This window comes from Hyla sarda, chromosome 4 (assembly GCF_029499605.1).
Source record: "Hyla sarda isolate aHylSar1 chromosome 4, aHylSar1.hap1, whole genome shotgun sequence".
Lineage (NCBI taxonomy): Eukaryota > Metazoa > Chordata > Amphibia > Anura > Hylidae > Hyla > Hyla sarda.
Window position 1 is genome coordinate 339,522,672 of NC_079192.1, and position 18,692 is coordinate 339,541,363.

Consider the following 18,692-nt stretch of genomic DNA (forward strand, 5'->3'; position numbering starts at 1 on the left):
CAGTCACATGGGCAAGCAGTGGGACCAGAAGGTTAGAGATTCTTCATTGCAGGTGTTTAACTATAACATGTACAACAATTTATCCCTGACTGCTTCTTTAAAAAAGTTACCTTATTTCCAATAGCAACCAGCCAAAGTTTAGCTGATGTTCCCTTAAGTGTACTGTTTGGTGGCTGTAGACAACAAGGCCACTTTTTCCTTCATAAACGTTTGATACAGGAGACCAAGTATGTGTGAACTGTCAACTCCAATCAGACATCATAAAGAATAAAGAATGACAATCGTGTGCCCGGCATCGCAGCTCTATTATACCATATGTTCTGGATAAAATGACATTTCTATTCATACAAAATACCAGATATAATTAAATTCTTTCCATTGCCACAAGAGAGCAATGAAACAAATGAAAAATGTAATTTTCTTATGTCATTTGAATTAGCGGCCATATTTGGATTGCTGAATGGCTGAACAAATGAAAATGAAATGTTTTTATTGTAACATTTAGTAATAAAGAAAAGGTCATGCACACAATCTCCAGATCAGGTACTTATTGTAATGTATCACTGTTTAAGTCATTTACGTTTGTGCACCAGAGAAGCAGTAACAACCCCATATTGTCTGCTTGGAATTTCATAGATTAACCCCTTAACAGTCAGATTAAATTTGGAACTCCCAAACCAAGTGTGTCAATTTTAATATTTAAAGGGGTATGCCAATGTGGGAACAAGGGCTCCTGATCCCCCCCTGAGATTACAACTGGCAGAGATGGTTGGAAAAAAAAAAAAAAACACCAGTTTGATGCAATTTGTGTAACTTTATGACTTTATTGGAAGTTGTGTAAATAGTAAAGCACTGTGAGATAAGCTGTTTACACAACTCATTGAGCTATAGAAACAATGTTGTAGAGATTGTTGTTTTTTGCCGATTAAGCTGTAGATTTTCCCTTTTGGCTCACTTTTGGTGGATTTTACAACTGCAATGTTGTAACAACCCACAAAACCTGCCAGGGTTGGAAACGCTCTGACCTGGTTGTCAAATCATCACAATTGGCCCTTGTCAGAGTTTTCAACATTTTTACACTTGACCATTTATCCCAATATCATATATTCCTGCCCTAAACAAGCACATTTTAGTGAGACAATCAACTCTTGTTTTAGGTTGTGTTCGCACGTTCAGGTTTTTAATTGAAATTATTCAATAAAAAAAAAAAAAAATCAGGAACAATTGATAAATTGAGGGGAACACAAAGGAAAGAATGAAACCTCTCCTCTTTCTAATTCTATTGCTGGCTTTGCATTCAACAAATGCAATTCCAATCATGTCTATGTGAACACAGCCTTAATGATAAGTTGGTATATAACAGTACCCGTCAATAGTGTGGACACACCTTTTATTCCAAGGTTTCTGGTCATCTAAAGAAGGGTATCAGTCCTAGAATACTTTTGTCTTTTTTGACATAAAAGTATTTAACATAACACATATTCTATGAATAGCACTATACCAAAATTTTTTGCTATGCAACTTAAAGAGATACTCTTTTTTTTTTAAATAAACTGGTGCCAGAAAGTTTAACAGATTTAACTTTCTATCACCATTTCATTTTTTTTTTTAAGTTTTCCTCTGGAGTACCACTTTACTTTTCTTAAAATAGTCTTATTTTTTTTTAAGTTTTACATTTTTATTTTGTTGAAACAATGGTAGGGAAATTAAAGGTGAAGGGGGACACTGCATAGCACACCAATGTACTGTTTTTACTACAGTTTCTGGGGAAGGTTTCACAGAAATTTTAAGGCATTCTCTATGGGGTAGCAAAACCGCAAACCATAATCGAGGGCCTAAGTTCTTGCCATGTTCTATTCTAGCCATTATCTCTCATGATCAGTAACTCTCTTTACTACAGCTTCATAGACCCTTGTGAGTGTGACATGGAGAAAACAGGATTTTAGGATTACCTACTGTAAAACTTAAGGTTTGAACCTGCGTCAAATCCTTAGCGGACATGAGATATGCCAGCTCCATACATGGCAAGCTGACACCTACCATCACTGGCCGGGATCTGAGGTAACTTCTAAATACCCCTTGGCAGAATTCCTTTTTTTGAACCTCGTTACGTGCCAATAAATATGGATTAAAATGTGCCATCTACTCTAGAATAGTGCCAAGTTAAACTACAGCTCACCCCACATAAAATGAGGACTCACACAGAACTATAGCATAAAAACAAAAGTTATAGTGATCGGAAAACTACTTTTATATTTTTTAAATAGTAGAACTTAAAGGGGTTATCCAGGAAAAAACTTTTTTTTATATATCAACTGGCTCCAGAAAGTTAAACAGATTTGTAAATTACTTCTATTAAAAAATCTTAACCCTTTCAGTACTTATGAGCTTCTGAAGTTTAAGTTATTCTTTTCTAAGTAATCTCTGATGACACGTGTCTCGGGAACCGCCCAGTTTAGAAGAGGTTTGCTATGGGAATTTGCTTCTAAACTGGGCGTTTCCCGAGACACGTGTCATCAGAGATTAATTAGACAGAAAAGAACAACCTTAACTTCAGAAGCTCATAAGTACTGAAAGGATTAAGATTTTTTAATAGAAGTAATTTACAAATCTGTTTAACTTTCTGGAGCCAGTTGCTATATATATATATATATATATATATATATATATATATATATAAAAAATTCCTGGAATACCCCTTTAATAAAAATGTTATACATTTGGTATTGCTCTGATCAGACTAATCTGTAGAATAAACTTAATAATCAGTCAGTCAGTTTTGTCAAACAATGGATGGTGTAAAAATAAATTTGCATTACATGTCATTAAAGCATACCACTCATCCCACAAAAATATGATTATAGACAAAATCTGCATGTTAAAATGTGTGGACAAATTTTATGCTTTGTGAAAAAACTAAAATAAAAATTGGCTGGGTTTTTACGGGTTAAGCAGCCTAGACATTTTATGCAAGGTGCCTTTAGGATCCTAGAGTTCTTCCTTAGCAGCCAAATCTACCTCAAATATAAAAGATAAGTCCCATGTAAATATGAATGTAATAAAGAAATGTTGTTTATAAAAACAGGTCAGTTGTAAATTTACAACTGACCTGTTTCCTCCTCACTTGTCACAAAAGGCACCAAACAGTACTAAACACTACAGTATAACACAAAACTTGTGCAAATGACTTCTTGTAGCATTTGCAGCCTGATAGTGTGGCCTAATAATGTGAGAACCAGATGAATATGTGAGAACCAGATGAACGATGAGAGAAGTAACATTGTTCAAAGACTTAGCCATGAGACTTTAGTTGATTTGTTAACAATTCTTTCTTTATCTTCATGCTAGAAAAGTTTGGCTACATTCTTTACATATTTTAAACCAAGACAAATCAGATGTAATAATGTTTCACAGCAAACACGTGAAATACAGTTTTCTAAGCCTGGCTCATTTACTTCCACAAGACTTCTGAATGCCTATGGAAAAGACAAGATCCTGCTAGTAAAAGATCAGAAGCTCAGAGAATCTATTGAACAGCCGACTTGTTCTAGAAGTACTGCAATCTTTTTATTCTTTCCATTTACAGATTTATCCAGAAACAAGACTCTTCCCTTCAGATTTTTACAAATCAATTTAATGTTGAATAAGGCTGCTTTCACACTATAAAGTTGTTCCATTAAAAGATCCGTTATAAACGTCTGTTAGAAAAGCCATAATAATGGATGTTCAACGTCCATTACAATATCCCATCCAAGTCTATGGGATTTTTTGATTATCCGTTATGACCCATTATAGCTCATCTTTAATAACGGACATTATTTGGTACGGAAGAATTAACGGCACATGCACTAATTTTTCTTCCGTCACAGGAAACGAGTAAATTACCGGCCGTTATTTTTAACATTGAAGTCTATGGCAAACGGATGAGCCTTTATGTCATCTGTGTTCACCTGGTTTATAATATCCATTATAACTTCTGAGGATGCTCAGAAGAGGTGACATCAGCACACTTCTGCAGTGCTGAGTGATTAAACTACTACTCCCATCATGGGACAGACTTGTTTCCATGATGGGAGTAGTAATTCCCTGCCTGTGAGAGTCTGCAGACAGCTGGGGAGGCTACATTAGTGTTTGTACGACTACCCCATCATGGAACAGTCTGTTATATGATGTGGGTTGTAGTACAGGGGCTGAGGGATTGATCGCACCGGGTCTCACTTCAGAGACCCGATGCGATCAGAAGTTATTAAGCAGGGGAGCAGGCAGCATGGTCCGTAACCCTGCAATGTATCGTGTATTTTAACTTTAATTTTTAAACTGAGGAGCCATTCAGGGCTCACCGCGGGGTTTTTAAAATGAACATTTTGAGTGGCAGCGGGGGCCATATCTATATTAAAAGCGCTCTGGGGGGCAAGATATATAGCGCTACAGGGGGGGCAGACATATAGCCTATCCATATAGCCCCCCAGCGCATTTATAATATGCCCCCCGCAATGCATTAATAAACATATGATCCCCGCCAGCGCATTTATATATATAACCCCCGCCAGCGCAATTATATATACCCCCCGTAGTGCATTAATAAACATATGAGCCATGCCAGTGCATATATATATGTATACACCCCCCCCCCCCCCCCCCCGCAGCACATTTTTCATAATATGCCACCGCAGGGCTATGAATGAAAAGTATATCTATTAGCAGCGCATAGTACCAGCAGCCGTCTGCTTGTTTGGTTTGAAAGTATATACACAGACCATTATCAGCTGTTCGACATTGTCGCATAAACAAATGCAAACAATGTGCAAAGCTGGAAGCCTCAAATCCGTATATTGAGTAGTGGCTACATTGGGTTACTGTAGCGCAGCTATCATTCACTTCAATGTGAGTTTTGCTGCAGTAGCATACCCGCCGATCAGCTGTTTATGGCCTGTCTTCAGGATAGGCCATCAAACTATTTTCGCTTTAAAAAAAATATTTAAAAATATCCTATTCATTTATGTTTCCTAAACCTTTTATCTGGTGTTAGGTCAAATTCCTCCAGATAGATACTTTACCAAAAAATTACACAAAAGGTTGGTGATTTCTTTTAATATGTCGTACAGTATTTGAACCCTGCATGTTCTAGTGATTGGTCAAGGTCTGAACACTGAAACTCGAGCCATCAAACCTTTAGACATATCTGTAGGACATGTCAAAAGTTTTTTGTTTATGCCACAGGTACACTTTAAAGGAGGCAAAAAAAAAAAAGAAAAAAAAAAAAAGAATAAACAGGACTCACATGCTGCCACTCCCCCAGTGTCCTGGTATCTCGCCCCATTCCTCCGCCGCCAACTTCTTTCTGGTCCAGCCATGGTCAGCGCGTCACAATGCCTGTCAGAAAATCCCCAGCCGCAACAATGTACCGCCTTGGCCGGCAATAGGATGAGTGGCATTGTAATGCATTGGTTGCCTAGGCTCAATGCATAAAACGCATTGTGATGCGCTGACCACAGCCGAACCAGGAACGGTTTAAGGAATAGTTTTTCACAACTATTGCATATTACCAAAACATTGTTCTAATTTATATGCACACAGCTGGTATTATTTCATTTAAACAAAAAACACATATGTCCTTTTAGAAATTCAGTCATTGTGTGGCAAACAGCAGTAAACGTAATCCATGTATACTGCTTATTAGCAGAGTTGGGAAGCGCATATACACATCAAGATTTATGGATCCCGAGTACCATAAGGCTCAGTAATCTCACTGGGCAATGAAAATTCACCTGAGAATTTCACATAGAAATGTATCACAGAAGACAGGTATTTGTGCAGGTTGTGGTATGTCAGTAGTTGGCACTAATCACCTATCCACAAGGACAGTGGATATTTAGGGGAGTTGACTTCTGGGACTGTCCTCCACACTCCCACCGCACCAGCAGTCTGTGGTGAAGTGGAGTGGAGTATTATAGCACAGTCAACCCTTCATGCTGTGAAAATATTAGTAGCTACATAATCTACAGAAATAAATGGATATAAGAAGTATACACAGACAAAAGCAATAACCAGAACATGTCAGTTTCAAAGATATCACTGAAAAAACTCCTAGATAACATATACTAGATTTCCAAGTATTTTCCATACACATACCAGTAGACATGGCTAATGTGATGCATTTCTTAAAACTGGCAAAAGGCCTGACTTTCTACATGGGAGTGACTTTGGAATGTATGTGTGCATTCTACACCAGGGCTTACATAGTATGCTTGAAAAAAAAGACTTGTCTATCAAAATCAACCAAGGGATGCAAGTGGATGCAGGGAGAAAGGAGAACAAACAGAAGGCATAAAAGGGATCACAAATGTAACCAGACTGGATGAACAATCAAGACAGAATGCATCTATTTACATAAACAATGGTGTTATTTTGAGCTGAGGAAATAATTCTACCGCTGTACAAATCACTAGTCATAGAATACTGTGTACAGTACTGGGCACCAGTGAGCATCCTCTATGTCTTGAGGAAAGAAGGTTTCTACACCAACACAGATGGGGGTTCTTTACTGTAAGAGCAGTGAGACTATGGAACTCTCTTCCGGAGAAGGTGGTCATGGTGAACTTGGTAAAAGAGTTCAAAAGGGGTCTGGATGCATTTTTGGAGAGTAATAACATTACAGGTTATAGATTCTAGATTTAGGGGGACAGATGGTTGATCCAGGGATTTATTCTGATGCCATATTTGGAGTTGGGAAGGAATTTTTACCTCTAAGATGAGGGTTTTTTGCCTTACTGTGGATCAACTCAGAAGGGACTCATTAGGGTTATAGGTTGAACTTTATGGACACAGGTCTTTTTTCTTCCTTATGAACTATGTTACTTTTTTACTTTAGGTAAGTTAAGATGGAAAAGATTTTGAGCACTTTTTGTATGGTATGGGCTTTTTCAATTACACAATTCTTATTTATCATGTTCTCCATAGATGTCTCTTCTGAAGAGTAAATAAATTATTATTTACATATTAAATATACTAATTCATACCCTTAATAGTTCTGTAGCTGTATTTTGTACCTTTTTTTAATTCCAGGGCATCATTTTAATGAAGCATTGATCAATTGAAGCGCATATTCCATCCAGATACATTAATGCTCTCTAAGTCGATATCATGCCCTGTGATCCATGCCTGTTTTAGGACAATACCCTGTTGGCCTTAGAAGCAGCTGCTTGACTCTGAATACTGTTCCTCACTCTATGGTCTACAAGTCCACCCAGATCCTTATCTACCAGAGACTCTAAGTTTACTCTTCTTATACATGCAATGAGTACACTGATACATAATGTAACATTGCCAAGTAGATGCTTAAAATCGGAGTATGCTCAAGTAAATTTGTAATTTATCACATCTTCCATAGACTCTATATACTTATCTTTCATGTCATTCACTAAAATAAAATAGTGCTATAAATCTTATCCTCTACATCAGTAACAATTATTTTTGCTATTTACACTAGTACACAAGCCACTAAGTAAGCCCAGTGATATCTTCTCAATCTTTTCCTACAGGGGCCTAACCCTCCAGAATATAGTAATGCATAGGATTTATTAGTGGCCATCGTCTTAATTTACACATCATCATCGCCTGAACCTAGCAGAAGCATACAGAGGTATATTTGCTGTTAAACTAGAGATTGCTATTGCCATAAAGGGGCCTGCATAGTGTATCCTCAATTCTGTCATATCCGCCTCACCAACAATTAGTGATTGCTCACCAGTGAGGCCCACATCACAGCATATAAGCACTGTCACATGTCATAGAGACAAGTTAAAAGTTTTGAATGGTTGGGGTCTGAGTGTTCAGATCCCGATCAACTTCTAGAATGAGTGGGGAGAGAAGCCCGCAGATGACCAAGACAACCCCATAGTCGCTTAGTATGCTCTTCTTCTGGCTCATTCTAGTGATGAAAACCTTAGACATGTCTTTAAAACATGTCCAAAGTTATTTTTAAAGTGAAAGACAGTGCCCATTTAAAGAAAATATAAAGGAAGTCATATTCACCTCCTCAAGTCCTTTGCATTTGCAGTTCCAATGCTCCTGGTCGCCATACCTGCTTACTGTACATAGACTCCACAGAAACTGCCACGCTCACTCAAACACTGGCCACAGTCGTGACCCACCTTGGCCATTGATTAGCTGAGTAGGGCAGTTCCAGTAGGGTTAATGTGTTACAGCAACCAAAAAGTGGTTATTGGAGTATTGGAACAGCAACTGAGGGGGTCTGGAGGAAGGTGAATTTTTTTTTTTTTTTATTCTTCGGTGATTCCCAGCCATATTTAAATAAAAAATGGATCTCCAGACAATCCCTTTAAAGCTGAAGAGTAAAGTTTATAGAATTAATACATGAAAGAATAAAATGAATCTGTAAATGTAATGATGCAAATAAAGGGTATTCCTGCACATCACTGATAAGGGTTGAGCAATAACATAATTCCCCCATTTTCATAATAATTTTTATTATTTTTTTTACCCTACAAAAGAAAAGTGCTTTTGAGTATTACCCCATGTGTTTGATTTCATTTCCCCTTTTAGCCAGCTAGACTACAACTTTTTCATTATAGCTTGTTATCTTTTTTTCAGCATCTGCTACTAAAATCCTTCATTTTTATAGTAATTTGAATAATACTTACATTCGTTCTAATAGCTTTAAGTCGTGAAATGCTCCACGCTCAATGATACTGATTTGGTTATCCTCCAAGTGCCTATAACATAAAGCATTTCAGTCATCCAATAAATAAAAACTCCTTCATCTGAACACAAACTATATAAAAAAAATGATTAAACAATGTTCATGCAGGTAATTATTTAAATGATGTATGGATCTGAACAATGAATGGCCAGTACTGGAACAGTTTAGGTTTTGGTTAATTTATTCTTTTGGTTAATTTAATCTATTGTCTAGGACATTAGATTATTTATTCTAGACAAACATATCCACAGGATAAGGGATAAAATGTCTGATTGCGGGCGTCTGACCACTGGGAGATCCAGCGCATGTATGGAGGGGGAGTGTCTGCTACCATCCGTGCAGTGGGTGCTCAGTGCATGGGGAGAGCTGGGGCTCCGGGCAGGAGACCCAGCATTTGGAAACCCCACTATCAGACACTTATCCCCTATCCTGTGAATATGGAGTAAGCTTTTAAGTACCTAAGTACCCCTTTAAAACAAACTGTAATGTTTCAATAGGTTTCCATGACAAAACAGGTAAACAGTTTCTTCTTGCTGTGGAAAATAATGTTAACACTTTTTAAGAATCACACAATATGAGGGGGAGGGAGGGGGATTGTTTTTGCTGGTGTTTGTGCAGGAGATGCAACAACATTATGATGTAGGCTCGAAAAATATTAAGGTGGTGTAAAAAAACAAAAATAATAATCTTTCCTATAAAGCAGTGCCTTTGACTTTCTGGGCAAGTTGTAGTTTTTGTAACACTTGGAGACCCACTGTTTGCTGGAGACGCACTGTTAGACATATACTTATTATTTATTGTGCTGGACCATCGCAGTCTGATAGTAATAATTCATCAATCATCATAATGAATGATGAATTATCCTAATGCATTATTTATGAGTTTGTAGGTGAAGGTTTAAGATGATTAATAAAACATTAAGATTCCCATCCAGTAAATTAAGTCTTAATCGTATGAGGAAAATATTGGTTTAAGACTTCGTGAATGTGTATGAATTTGTATTTTTACTTGTTTCTACATCTTAAAGGGGAACTCTGGTACTTAAAGGGGTACTCCGCTGTAAACATCTTATCCCTTATCCAAAGGATAGGTAATAAGATGTTTAGATCGAGTGGGTCCACCTGCGATCTCCGGGGCAGAGTCTGGAACACGGAAGCTTCCAGCTTCCACGTTTGTGATGTCACACCACACCTCCTCCATTAATGTCTGTGGGAGGGGGCGTGACGGCTAGTACATAGCTTTCAAGCCTCCTCTCATAGGCGTGAATGGAGGGGGCGTGGTGGCTGGCAATGCCAGTCATCGGGCACAGAGCGGGGTGCACCAAATGACTGGGGGGCCACAGCGGAGACTGTGGGGGTCCCCAGCAGCAGGACCCCCCGCGATCTAACATCCTGTTCCCCTATCCTTTGGATAGGGGATAAGTTGTTTCCAGCAGAGTACCCCTTTAACAACTTATCTCCTGTCCACAAGATAGGAGATAAGTGTCTCAAGGGGTGTGACCGCTTTGATCCCCTGATCTCCTGCTCAGTGCTCTGGCACTCGCCTTGCACTGAGGACACGCCTCCTCTGTGCATCTTTATGGGAGAGCTGGAGATACACAAGCTTTCCTAAAGAGATACGTGGAGTGGATGTGTCAGCCATCGCTTCATGTGGTGGTCGACAGAGCTCCGTGCATGGAGCAGTGGCCGCTCTTTGCATAGGGAGAACCGGGATGCCAAGCAGGAGATCTGGGGGGGGGGGGGGGGGAGAGGTTGGTTAGTCCCAGTGGTCAGTCCCCCTGTACAGCCATTTACAACTTCCAGCTGCTCTTTTTTATGGTTATATGTAAGGACTTGCTTTATTTGTATTAGTTATCTACTTATTTTTCTTTAATCCTCGCTGTTTCCTATAGTCTCAACATACATGCATGCACTATTTCTTCCGTTACCTTCTCTTGTCACAAAATAACGTCCATTATTAATAATGAGCTATGACGGGTTAAAACGGATAATGTAAAAATCCCATTGACTATAATGTGATTTTGTAACGGTCGTTTAACGGACGATTTGCTGGGTTTTCATAACGGAACATATAACGAATCTTTAAAAACACAAGAATGTAAAGTGTGAAAGGGGCCTAAGGTCTGTATGCAACAATGTAGCATAGCAAGACTATGAAGGATACACTATACTTTGGAGACAAACAGACTTGTAAATTCTTAGTGTATTTGCTTATGGGAAGAACCTGTGAAATGTCCAACCAAACTGCAATTTCAATACCATGACCTCCATACAATTAGCACTGTCTTGAGGTTTGTATGTTCAGAAATAGAAAATTCTAGCATTTATATCCCCATAATAAAAATCTTCCCACTGTTATCGTCTAACAGTCAGATGAATAAGGTGAAACAGGTCTAAATACCAGATACACACAATGGCGGAAATTTATCAATGTTGGTGTAGGTAGAAGTTTTTTGTAGATCGTTTTGGTTGGTCTAAATTTGGTGCAATTGCACCAAATCTACCATACTTTGTGCAAAGTTCTAAATCTCCACACAGTTCTATTTGTACACCTGAGCTGAACCTCACAGGAAAAGCGGACACAGGGATTTTGTTCTAATGCTTTGAGGCCAGGATTCCATTGTGGTTTTTATTCCACCAGCAAAACTATCACAGCATTTATTAAGTTAACAAGCTGGCGGCACATGCGGCTCCACTGCGCTCTCCCGGTGGCGGGGACTATGAATTATGACAGCGTATACAGGAGCCTGAAGCTGGCGGGGAGCGCAGTGTAGCCGCATGTGCCGCCAGCTTGTTAACTTAATAAATGCAGATCGCAGCGGATCTCTGGAGAATGACCTGCTGCAATCTGCACCTCACAGAGTCTGTCCATCATGGGAGTAGTAGTCTTAAAAGTCCCACAGCTGGGGGATATGCAAGGGCCATCTCTCAGCGCTGCAGTATTACAACTTCTCCCATCATGGGACAGACTCTTGTCCATGATGGGAGTTACAGTCCAGGGGCTGAGGTGCAGATTGCACCGGGTCATTCTCCAGAGACCCGCCGTGATCCGCATTTATTTACTGTACAAGCCGGCGGCACATGCGGCTCCTGAATACAGCTCTCATAATTCATAATCCCCGCCACCAAGAGACAGGAGCTCTGATTGGTGAATAGCTTTTCACCAATGAGAGCTCCCGTCTCCCGGCAGCGGTGATTATGAATGATGACAGCGTATACAGTATTCCCCGCCGGGAGCTGGTGAGCAGCTCAGTGGAGGCGCATGTGCCGCCGGCTTTTACAGTTAATAAATGCGGATCGCAGTGGGTCTCTGGAGAATGACCCGGTGCAATCTGCCCCTCAGCCCCTGGACAATAACTCCCATCATGGGCAGAGTCTGTCCATGATGGGAGTAGTAGTCCTAACTGTCCCAAAATAGTCCTGCAGCCGGGGGGGGGGGGGATGTGCAAGTGCAGTCTCTCAGTGCTGCGGTACTACAACTATAGTTTAGCAGTGTTGAGGGACAGCTCCTGCTTCCCCCCGGCAGTCTCGGTAGAACACTTTCCTACGTGTCCTTTTTGATGGTGTATTTTTGCGTTAAAAAAAATGTATTTGCGAAAAAAAAAATGTGTCTAAACAAAAAAAATGCACATGATGAAGTAGTATCCACTGTAAAATGCATTCCACAATACAAAAAAAAAAACAGACTTGCTTTTTTCAAAAAAGACGTACAAAAAAAATACACAAAAAAAGGGGTAAACTCACTGATAAATCTCCCCCAATGGGTATCTGATATTTGGGACAACTATTAATGTGAATCAATAAAAAATTTAATACAATAAAATAATGTGTGTCAGGTCTCTAATGGTATACAGGTTCTCTTTGTTGTTCACACATGTAGATAAGAAAATAAAAGGATGGCATATAAGGAAGTTACACATGAAGTCATGTTATATAAAGCTTCTTTTTTTTTTTTGGAACCTACAATACTCGAAGATTTTTCAGTCCAGCGAAATCCGTCTTGGTAATCCTTGTAATATTATTTTTATCCAAGTCTCTGAAATAAGAAAATATGCAATAATAAATGAGTAAATGCAAACCGTAATGTCAGATGTTAAGTAAAAAATATGGAACAGTAGAAATTCTGCAGCAAACTGTAGAGATAAGAGGCAGCCAATCTAAGGAAAGGAATTAGAACCAAAACGGTGTTGAAGAACAGCCATCCCAGCCATCTTTGTTGGATTAATATTACACCAGAGTCAGCATTTATAAATTCCATAATCGCAGTTCTCATATCTCTGATATTACAGTTTTTATATCATTACTAACTATACTGTAAAGTAATCATCTTGCACCATTGCCTTATAGCATTACATAGAAGGATATCATCTCAGACTTCCTTCTTAAAGGGATATTCCGGCATTAGACATGTTATCCCCTATCCAAAGGATGGAGGGGGCATGGCGTGACATCACGAGGGGATGTGGCATCTCGGGAGCAGCGCCCGACACAGAATGTCGAGAGCTGCCTGGAGATCGTGGGGGTCCCAGCAATCAGACATCCTATGCCCTATCCTTTGGATAGGGGACAAGATGTCTAAGGCCGGAATACCCTTTTAATTAATTCTTGGCTGAAGATCTTTTTTCTCCTTTTATTTTATTGTACAGTAATGGTTGCACTTTGCTCCTATTGAAATCAATGGGAAGCGACTGTGGTGCACAATTGTAGTTAGCCGCAACTTTGTTACAGTAAGAAATTGCAGATGCATAAAAGTGCAAAAACCAGACAACATGATGTGGCAGATTTATTATTACAAATGTACCACTGCAAAAGCGATGCTGCAGCAGTTAAGGGGTTATCTGTTAATTTTTTTTTTAAACTACCGTATGCACATTGTGTGTGTGTGAACAATAAATCTGTACTCCTCTCCAGTGCTTCCGTGGTGACTTCAATTTGCTGCGTTGGTCCCCGATATGATCCTATTCCTTAGCTGAAGCATGACACCTGGGCCCAGGAAGTACTAGGGCCCAAGGTGTTCTATCGTTGTTCAACAAATCGTGGGCTGCAGCCATTTTCTGCCTTGGCCAGGGATTTGTTAAGTGGCAGTAGTTAATGCTGCAGTTTAGGAAGCGGATTGCAAAGGGGCGGGGGGACCGGAGCAGGACACCAGAGGCACCACTGGAGTGCTGAAGGTTAATAAAGGTTTATTTTTTTTTTATACATATTTTTTAACACACGTGGAAATAGTTGTTACAAAAAAAATTCCCCTGATAGATAACCCTTTTAAAGGGGTATTCCGCCCCTAGACATCTTATCCCCTATCCAAAGGATAGGGGATAAGATGTCAGATCGCCGCGGTCCTGCTGCTGGGGACCCCTGGGATCCTCGCTGCGGCACCGCGCTATCATTATAGCACAGAGCGAGTTCACTCTGCACGTAATGATGGGTGGTACAGGAGCCGGAGCATTGTTATGTCACGGCTCCGCCCCTCGTGACATCACGACCCGCCCCTTTCAATACAAGTCTATGGGAGGGGGCCCCTCCCATAGACTTGCATTAAGGGGACGGGCCGTGATGTCAGGAGGGGCGGCGCCATGACGTCACGCTACTACGTCTCCCGGATCGCCCGTCATTACGCACAAAGCGAACTCGCTCTGTGCTGTAATGATAGCGGGGTGCCGCAGCGGGGATCCCGGGGGTCCCCAGCAGCGGGACCGCGGTGATCTGACATCTTATCCCCTATCCTTTGGATAGGGGATAAGATGTCTAGGGGCGGAATACCCCTTTAAGCAGCTCAGCTCCACCTCATTGACACTTGAGCGCAGTGAGGAAATCATCATTTTATAGGTTGTGGCAAACCAATGAACACTAACAAAGGTACTTATGATATAACCATCCAGTCATCTGACAGAGCTGATATAAATAAGACAGATTGTATTTAAACATTAGTAAACATACATACTAAAAGAGAGAAAAATACTTCGTTTTTTTTTTTTTTTTTTAAACATATAAATTTTCAAACTGGAAACTCATAAGGGTAAAAAATATTTTTTTGTAATAGACTCCAGGAACATATGATGATCCAGAACAAAGAACATAAAGCTTTAAACCTATGATTACTGCCTTAGGATAGCAGCCGGCAGGAGTCCAGTTCCCACAAATCTCCCTAACTTGGCATATTATATTTTGTTCAGGATACAATTTACAAAAATAATCGAGGAGTGGAAATACAACATTTCCACAAAATAAGTGAGTCCTACACTACGTATGCTGTAATATGGTCGTGCGCCACTGGCATATGTAATTATATATATATATATATATATATATATATATATATATAATGCTTTTCTTGAAATCAGGGGCATAACAGAGGTAAAGTAGGGCCCCAGAGAGATAAGAAACTGGTAGAATTTTACATTTTGTGTCCTGTGCTACAATAATATTTCTTCTCATTTAGTCTTATCAGCAATATCACTCCAATTTTTGAAAAATATTTGGAACGGAATGATTTATTGATCATTTGTGGCTTGTTTGCATGCTATACAGTATGCTGCTCCCAGAAACCGTATGGTACTTTGATAAAGCAAATACCATTTAATGTTACATTTGATGGAATGTAAAGCTTTCTCTTGGAATAAATAGGATAACATGAGCACTGTACTTGGGATTCGTGTGCCATACAACTGGTACATATCCTGCATATTGTTATGTGCATTATTCCGAAGCAAACTATAATTACGGTAAGTACTAAATACAAGAAAGATTCCTACGGCACTGCGGGCAGTTGGAACTCCGGTCTCTCGGTTATGGATCTACTTTGCAGGTGGAGTAATGGTGGTGTTCAGGTGTCGGCAAAGATACAAATTATACTCAAAAGAAGATAAGAAAAACCGGCCATGGCCAGAAGAAGCACTACTCTTAGTGTGAAACGGAGCTTGTTGCCGCTTGTACCCCCCGCTCCTTCCCTCTCCCCTATGTATCTATGTGAGTATTTTATGCAATAAAGCAAGAAAACGGAATTGGTGAGTGGACGGTTTTTCTTATCTTCTTTTGAGTATAAACTATAATTAAGCTTTTTTTCACTGAGTAAATAAAACACAGACTGATCTTTGCGTTATACATATTACAATTTACATTGTAAGTTTACGAAAAAGATTCCTTACAGGTTCATTAAAGGGGTACTCCTCCCCTAGACATCTTATCCCCTATCCAAAGCATAGGGGATAAGATGTCAGATCGCCGCGGTCCCGCTGCTGGGGACCCCTGGGATCCCCGCTGCGGCACCGCGCTATCATTATAGCACAGAGCGAGTTCGCTCTGCACGTAATGATGGGCGGTACAGGGGCCGGAGCATCGTTACGTCACGGCTCTGCCCCTCGTGACATCACGGCCCGCCCCTTTCAAGACAAGTCTATGGGAGGGGGCGTGGTCGCCATCACGCCCCCTCCCATAGACTTGCATTAAGGGGACGGGCCGTGATGTCACGAGGGGAGGCGCCATGAGGTCACGCTGCTCAGTCCCCCGTATCGCCAGTCATTACGCACAGAGCGAACTCGCTCTGTGCTATAATGATAGCGTGGTGCCGCAGCGGGGATCCCAGGGGTCCCCAGCAGCGGGACCGTGGCGATCTGACATCTTATCCCCTATCCTTTGGATAGGGGATAAAATGTCTAGGGGCGGAATACCCCTTTAAGCAGCTCAGCTCCACCTCATTGACACTTGAGCGCAGTGAGGAAATCATGATTTTATAGGTTGTGGCAAACCAATGAACACTAACAAAGGTACTTATGATATAACCATCCAGTCATCTATCTGACAGAGCTGATATAAATAAGACAGATTGTATTTAAACATTAGTAAACATACATACTAAAAGAGAGAAAAATACTTCGTTTTTTTTTTTTTTAAAACATATACATTTTCAAACTGGAAACTCATAAGGGTAAAAGTCCGTTGGATAGGGGATAAGATGTCTAGGGGTGGAATACCCCTTTAAGTACATGCACATTCTTCATAGTACATATCAACTTCCTACAGTCATATTCAGTACTTTTTAGAACTAGGCAATTTTTTTTCTTTTCCTCTGTTGGGGAAAATGTTTAACTAATCATGGTTCTCACCAATATTCTGCTACCAGCGATTGCTTCTTCCACTTTCAAACGAATACACAAAAAGTCCAGTATACCCTGGATCATTAAGGGACTTAAAAGTGAGCACAGGTGCTGCATTCGCTTTATAGGTGGTTAGTGACGGCTAGTATCAGTAGCCGTGCACCCAATGCTGGTGAAAGTCAGCACTGATCCCAGCGCTGCCCATCATTAACCCTTTAGATGCAGTGATCAATGCTGATGAAGGCATCGAAAGGAATATGTCACAGATGCCAGAAGCTCGTTGGTGCTCACCGGATTCCTACAAGGCGATTGCCCTTGCAGCCTGTATTGACCAACAGAATAAAGAGAATGTGCCAGTGCAAAATTGCAGTTTTCTTTTTCATTTCCCCCTACAAATAACAATGTTTTGGTTTCACCACACATTTTATGGCAAAATGAAAGTTGTCATTACAAAGTACAATTGGTCACACAAACAAGCCCTCATGAAACAAAAACGCAAAAATGAAAATTGTCCCCAAGCCCAAAACAGGCTGTGTACTTATGAGGTTAAGCTGTTACATTTAATTTTCTGTGTTAAGAGTTGTACAATCTTACATCAATAAATCAAAATCTCGATCTTTCAGTCTCCAATTGTTTCAGTTTACAAAGCCTGAATAAACAGTCAACCAATTTCAGACTGTGATATTTAGAAGGTGTGACTTAGAATTACAGTATATGGAAAAAAGAAATGAGGCATGCACTATTGGATGCTATATGACAGTTATTTTCTGTAGATTATCTGGTGCTGTATGAAACCCCATACAGTGACGCACAGGTTCTCCCACTTAAAAAGATGAGAGAGGCCTGTAATTTTCACCATAGGTATACCTCAACTATGAGAAACATAATGAGAAAACAAAAATCCATAAAATCACATTGTCTGAATTTTGAGATTTTTTAAGAATTTATTTGTAAAGTATGGTGGAAAATAAGTATTTGTTCACCTACAAACAAGCAAGATTTATGGCTCTCACAGACCTGTAACTTCTTCTTTAAGAGTCTCCTCTGTCCTCCACTCGTTACCTGTATTAATGGCACCTGTTTGAACTTGTTATCAGTATAAAAGACACCAGTCCACATCCACAAACAGTCACACTCCAAACTCCACTATGGCCAAGACCAAAGATCTGTCGAAGGACACCAGAAACAAAATTGTAGGACCAGGCTGGGAAGACGGAGTCTGCAATAGGCAAGCAGCTTGGTGTGAAGAAATCAACTGAGGGAGCAATTATTAGAAAATGGAAGACATACAAGACCACTAATAATCTCCCTCGATCTGGAGCTCCACACGAGATCTCACCCCGTGGTGTCAAAATGATCACAAGAACTGTGAGCAAAAATCCCAGAATACCACAGGGGGACCTAGTGAATGACATGCAGAGAGCTGGGAGCAAAGTAACAAAGGCTGCCATCATTAACGCACTATGCCGCTAGGGACTGAAATCATGCAGTGCCAGACGTTTCCCCTGGCAGAGCATTTGGATGATCCAGAAGAGGATTGGGAGAATGTCATATGGTCAGATGAAACCAAAATAGAACTTTTTGGTAAGAACTCACCTCGTCGTGTTTGGAGGAAAAAGAATTCTGAGGTGCATCCAAGGAACACCATACCTACTGTGAAGCATGGGAATGGAAGCATCATGCTTTGGGGCTAATTTTCTGTTAAGGGACCAGGACGACTGATCCATGTAAAGGAAAGAATGAACCTCCTTCCATCAGCAAGGGCATTGAAGATGAAATGTGGCTGGGTCTTTCTGCATGACAATGATCCCAAACACACCACCCGGGCAATGAAGGAGTGGCTTTGTAAGAAGCATTTCAAGGTCCTGGAGTGGCCTA

At 40.2% G+C, this 18,692-nt stretch overlaps 1 protein-coding gene across 1 annotated transcript in view; it reads right to left on the minus strand.

The window, feature by feature from the left end:
* Positions 1-18,692, minus strand: part of SLIT3 (slit guidance ligand 3) — a 574,817-nt gene that overhangs the window by 487,082 nt on the left and 69,043 nt on the right. Inside the window, exons 2-3 of the mRNA XM_056516502.1 lie at positions 12,686-12,757; positions 8,664-8,735 (exon numbers count right to left, since the gene is read on the minus strand). Coding sequence (XP_056372477.1) covers positions 8,664-8,735; positions 12,686-12,757 — 144 coding nt within the window. The remainder of the gene's footprint in view (positions 1-8,663; positions 8,736-12,685; positions 12,758-18,692) is intronic.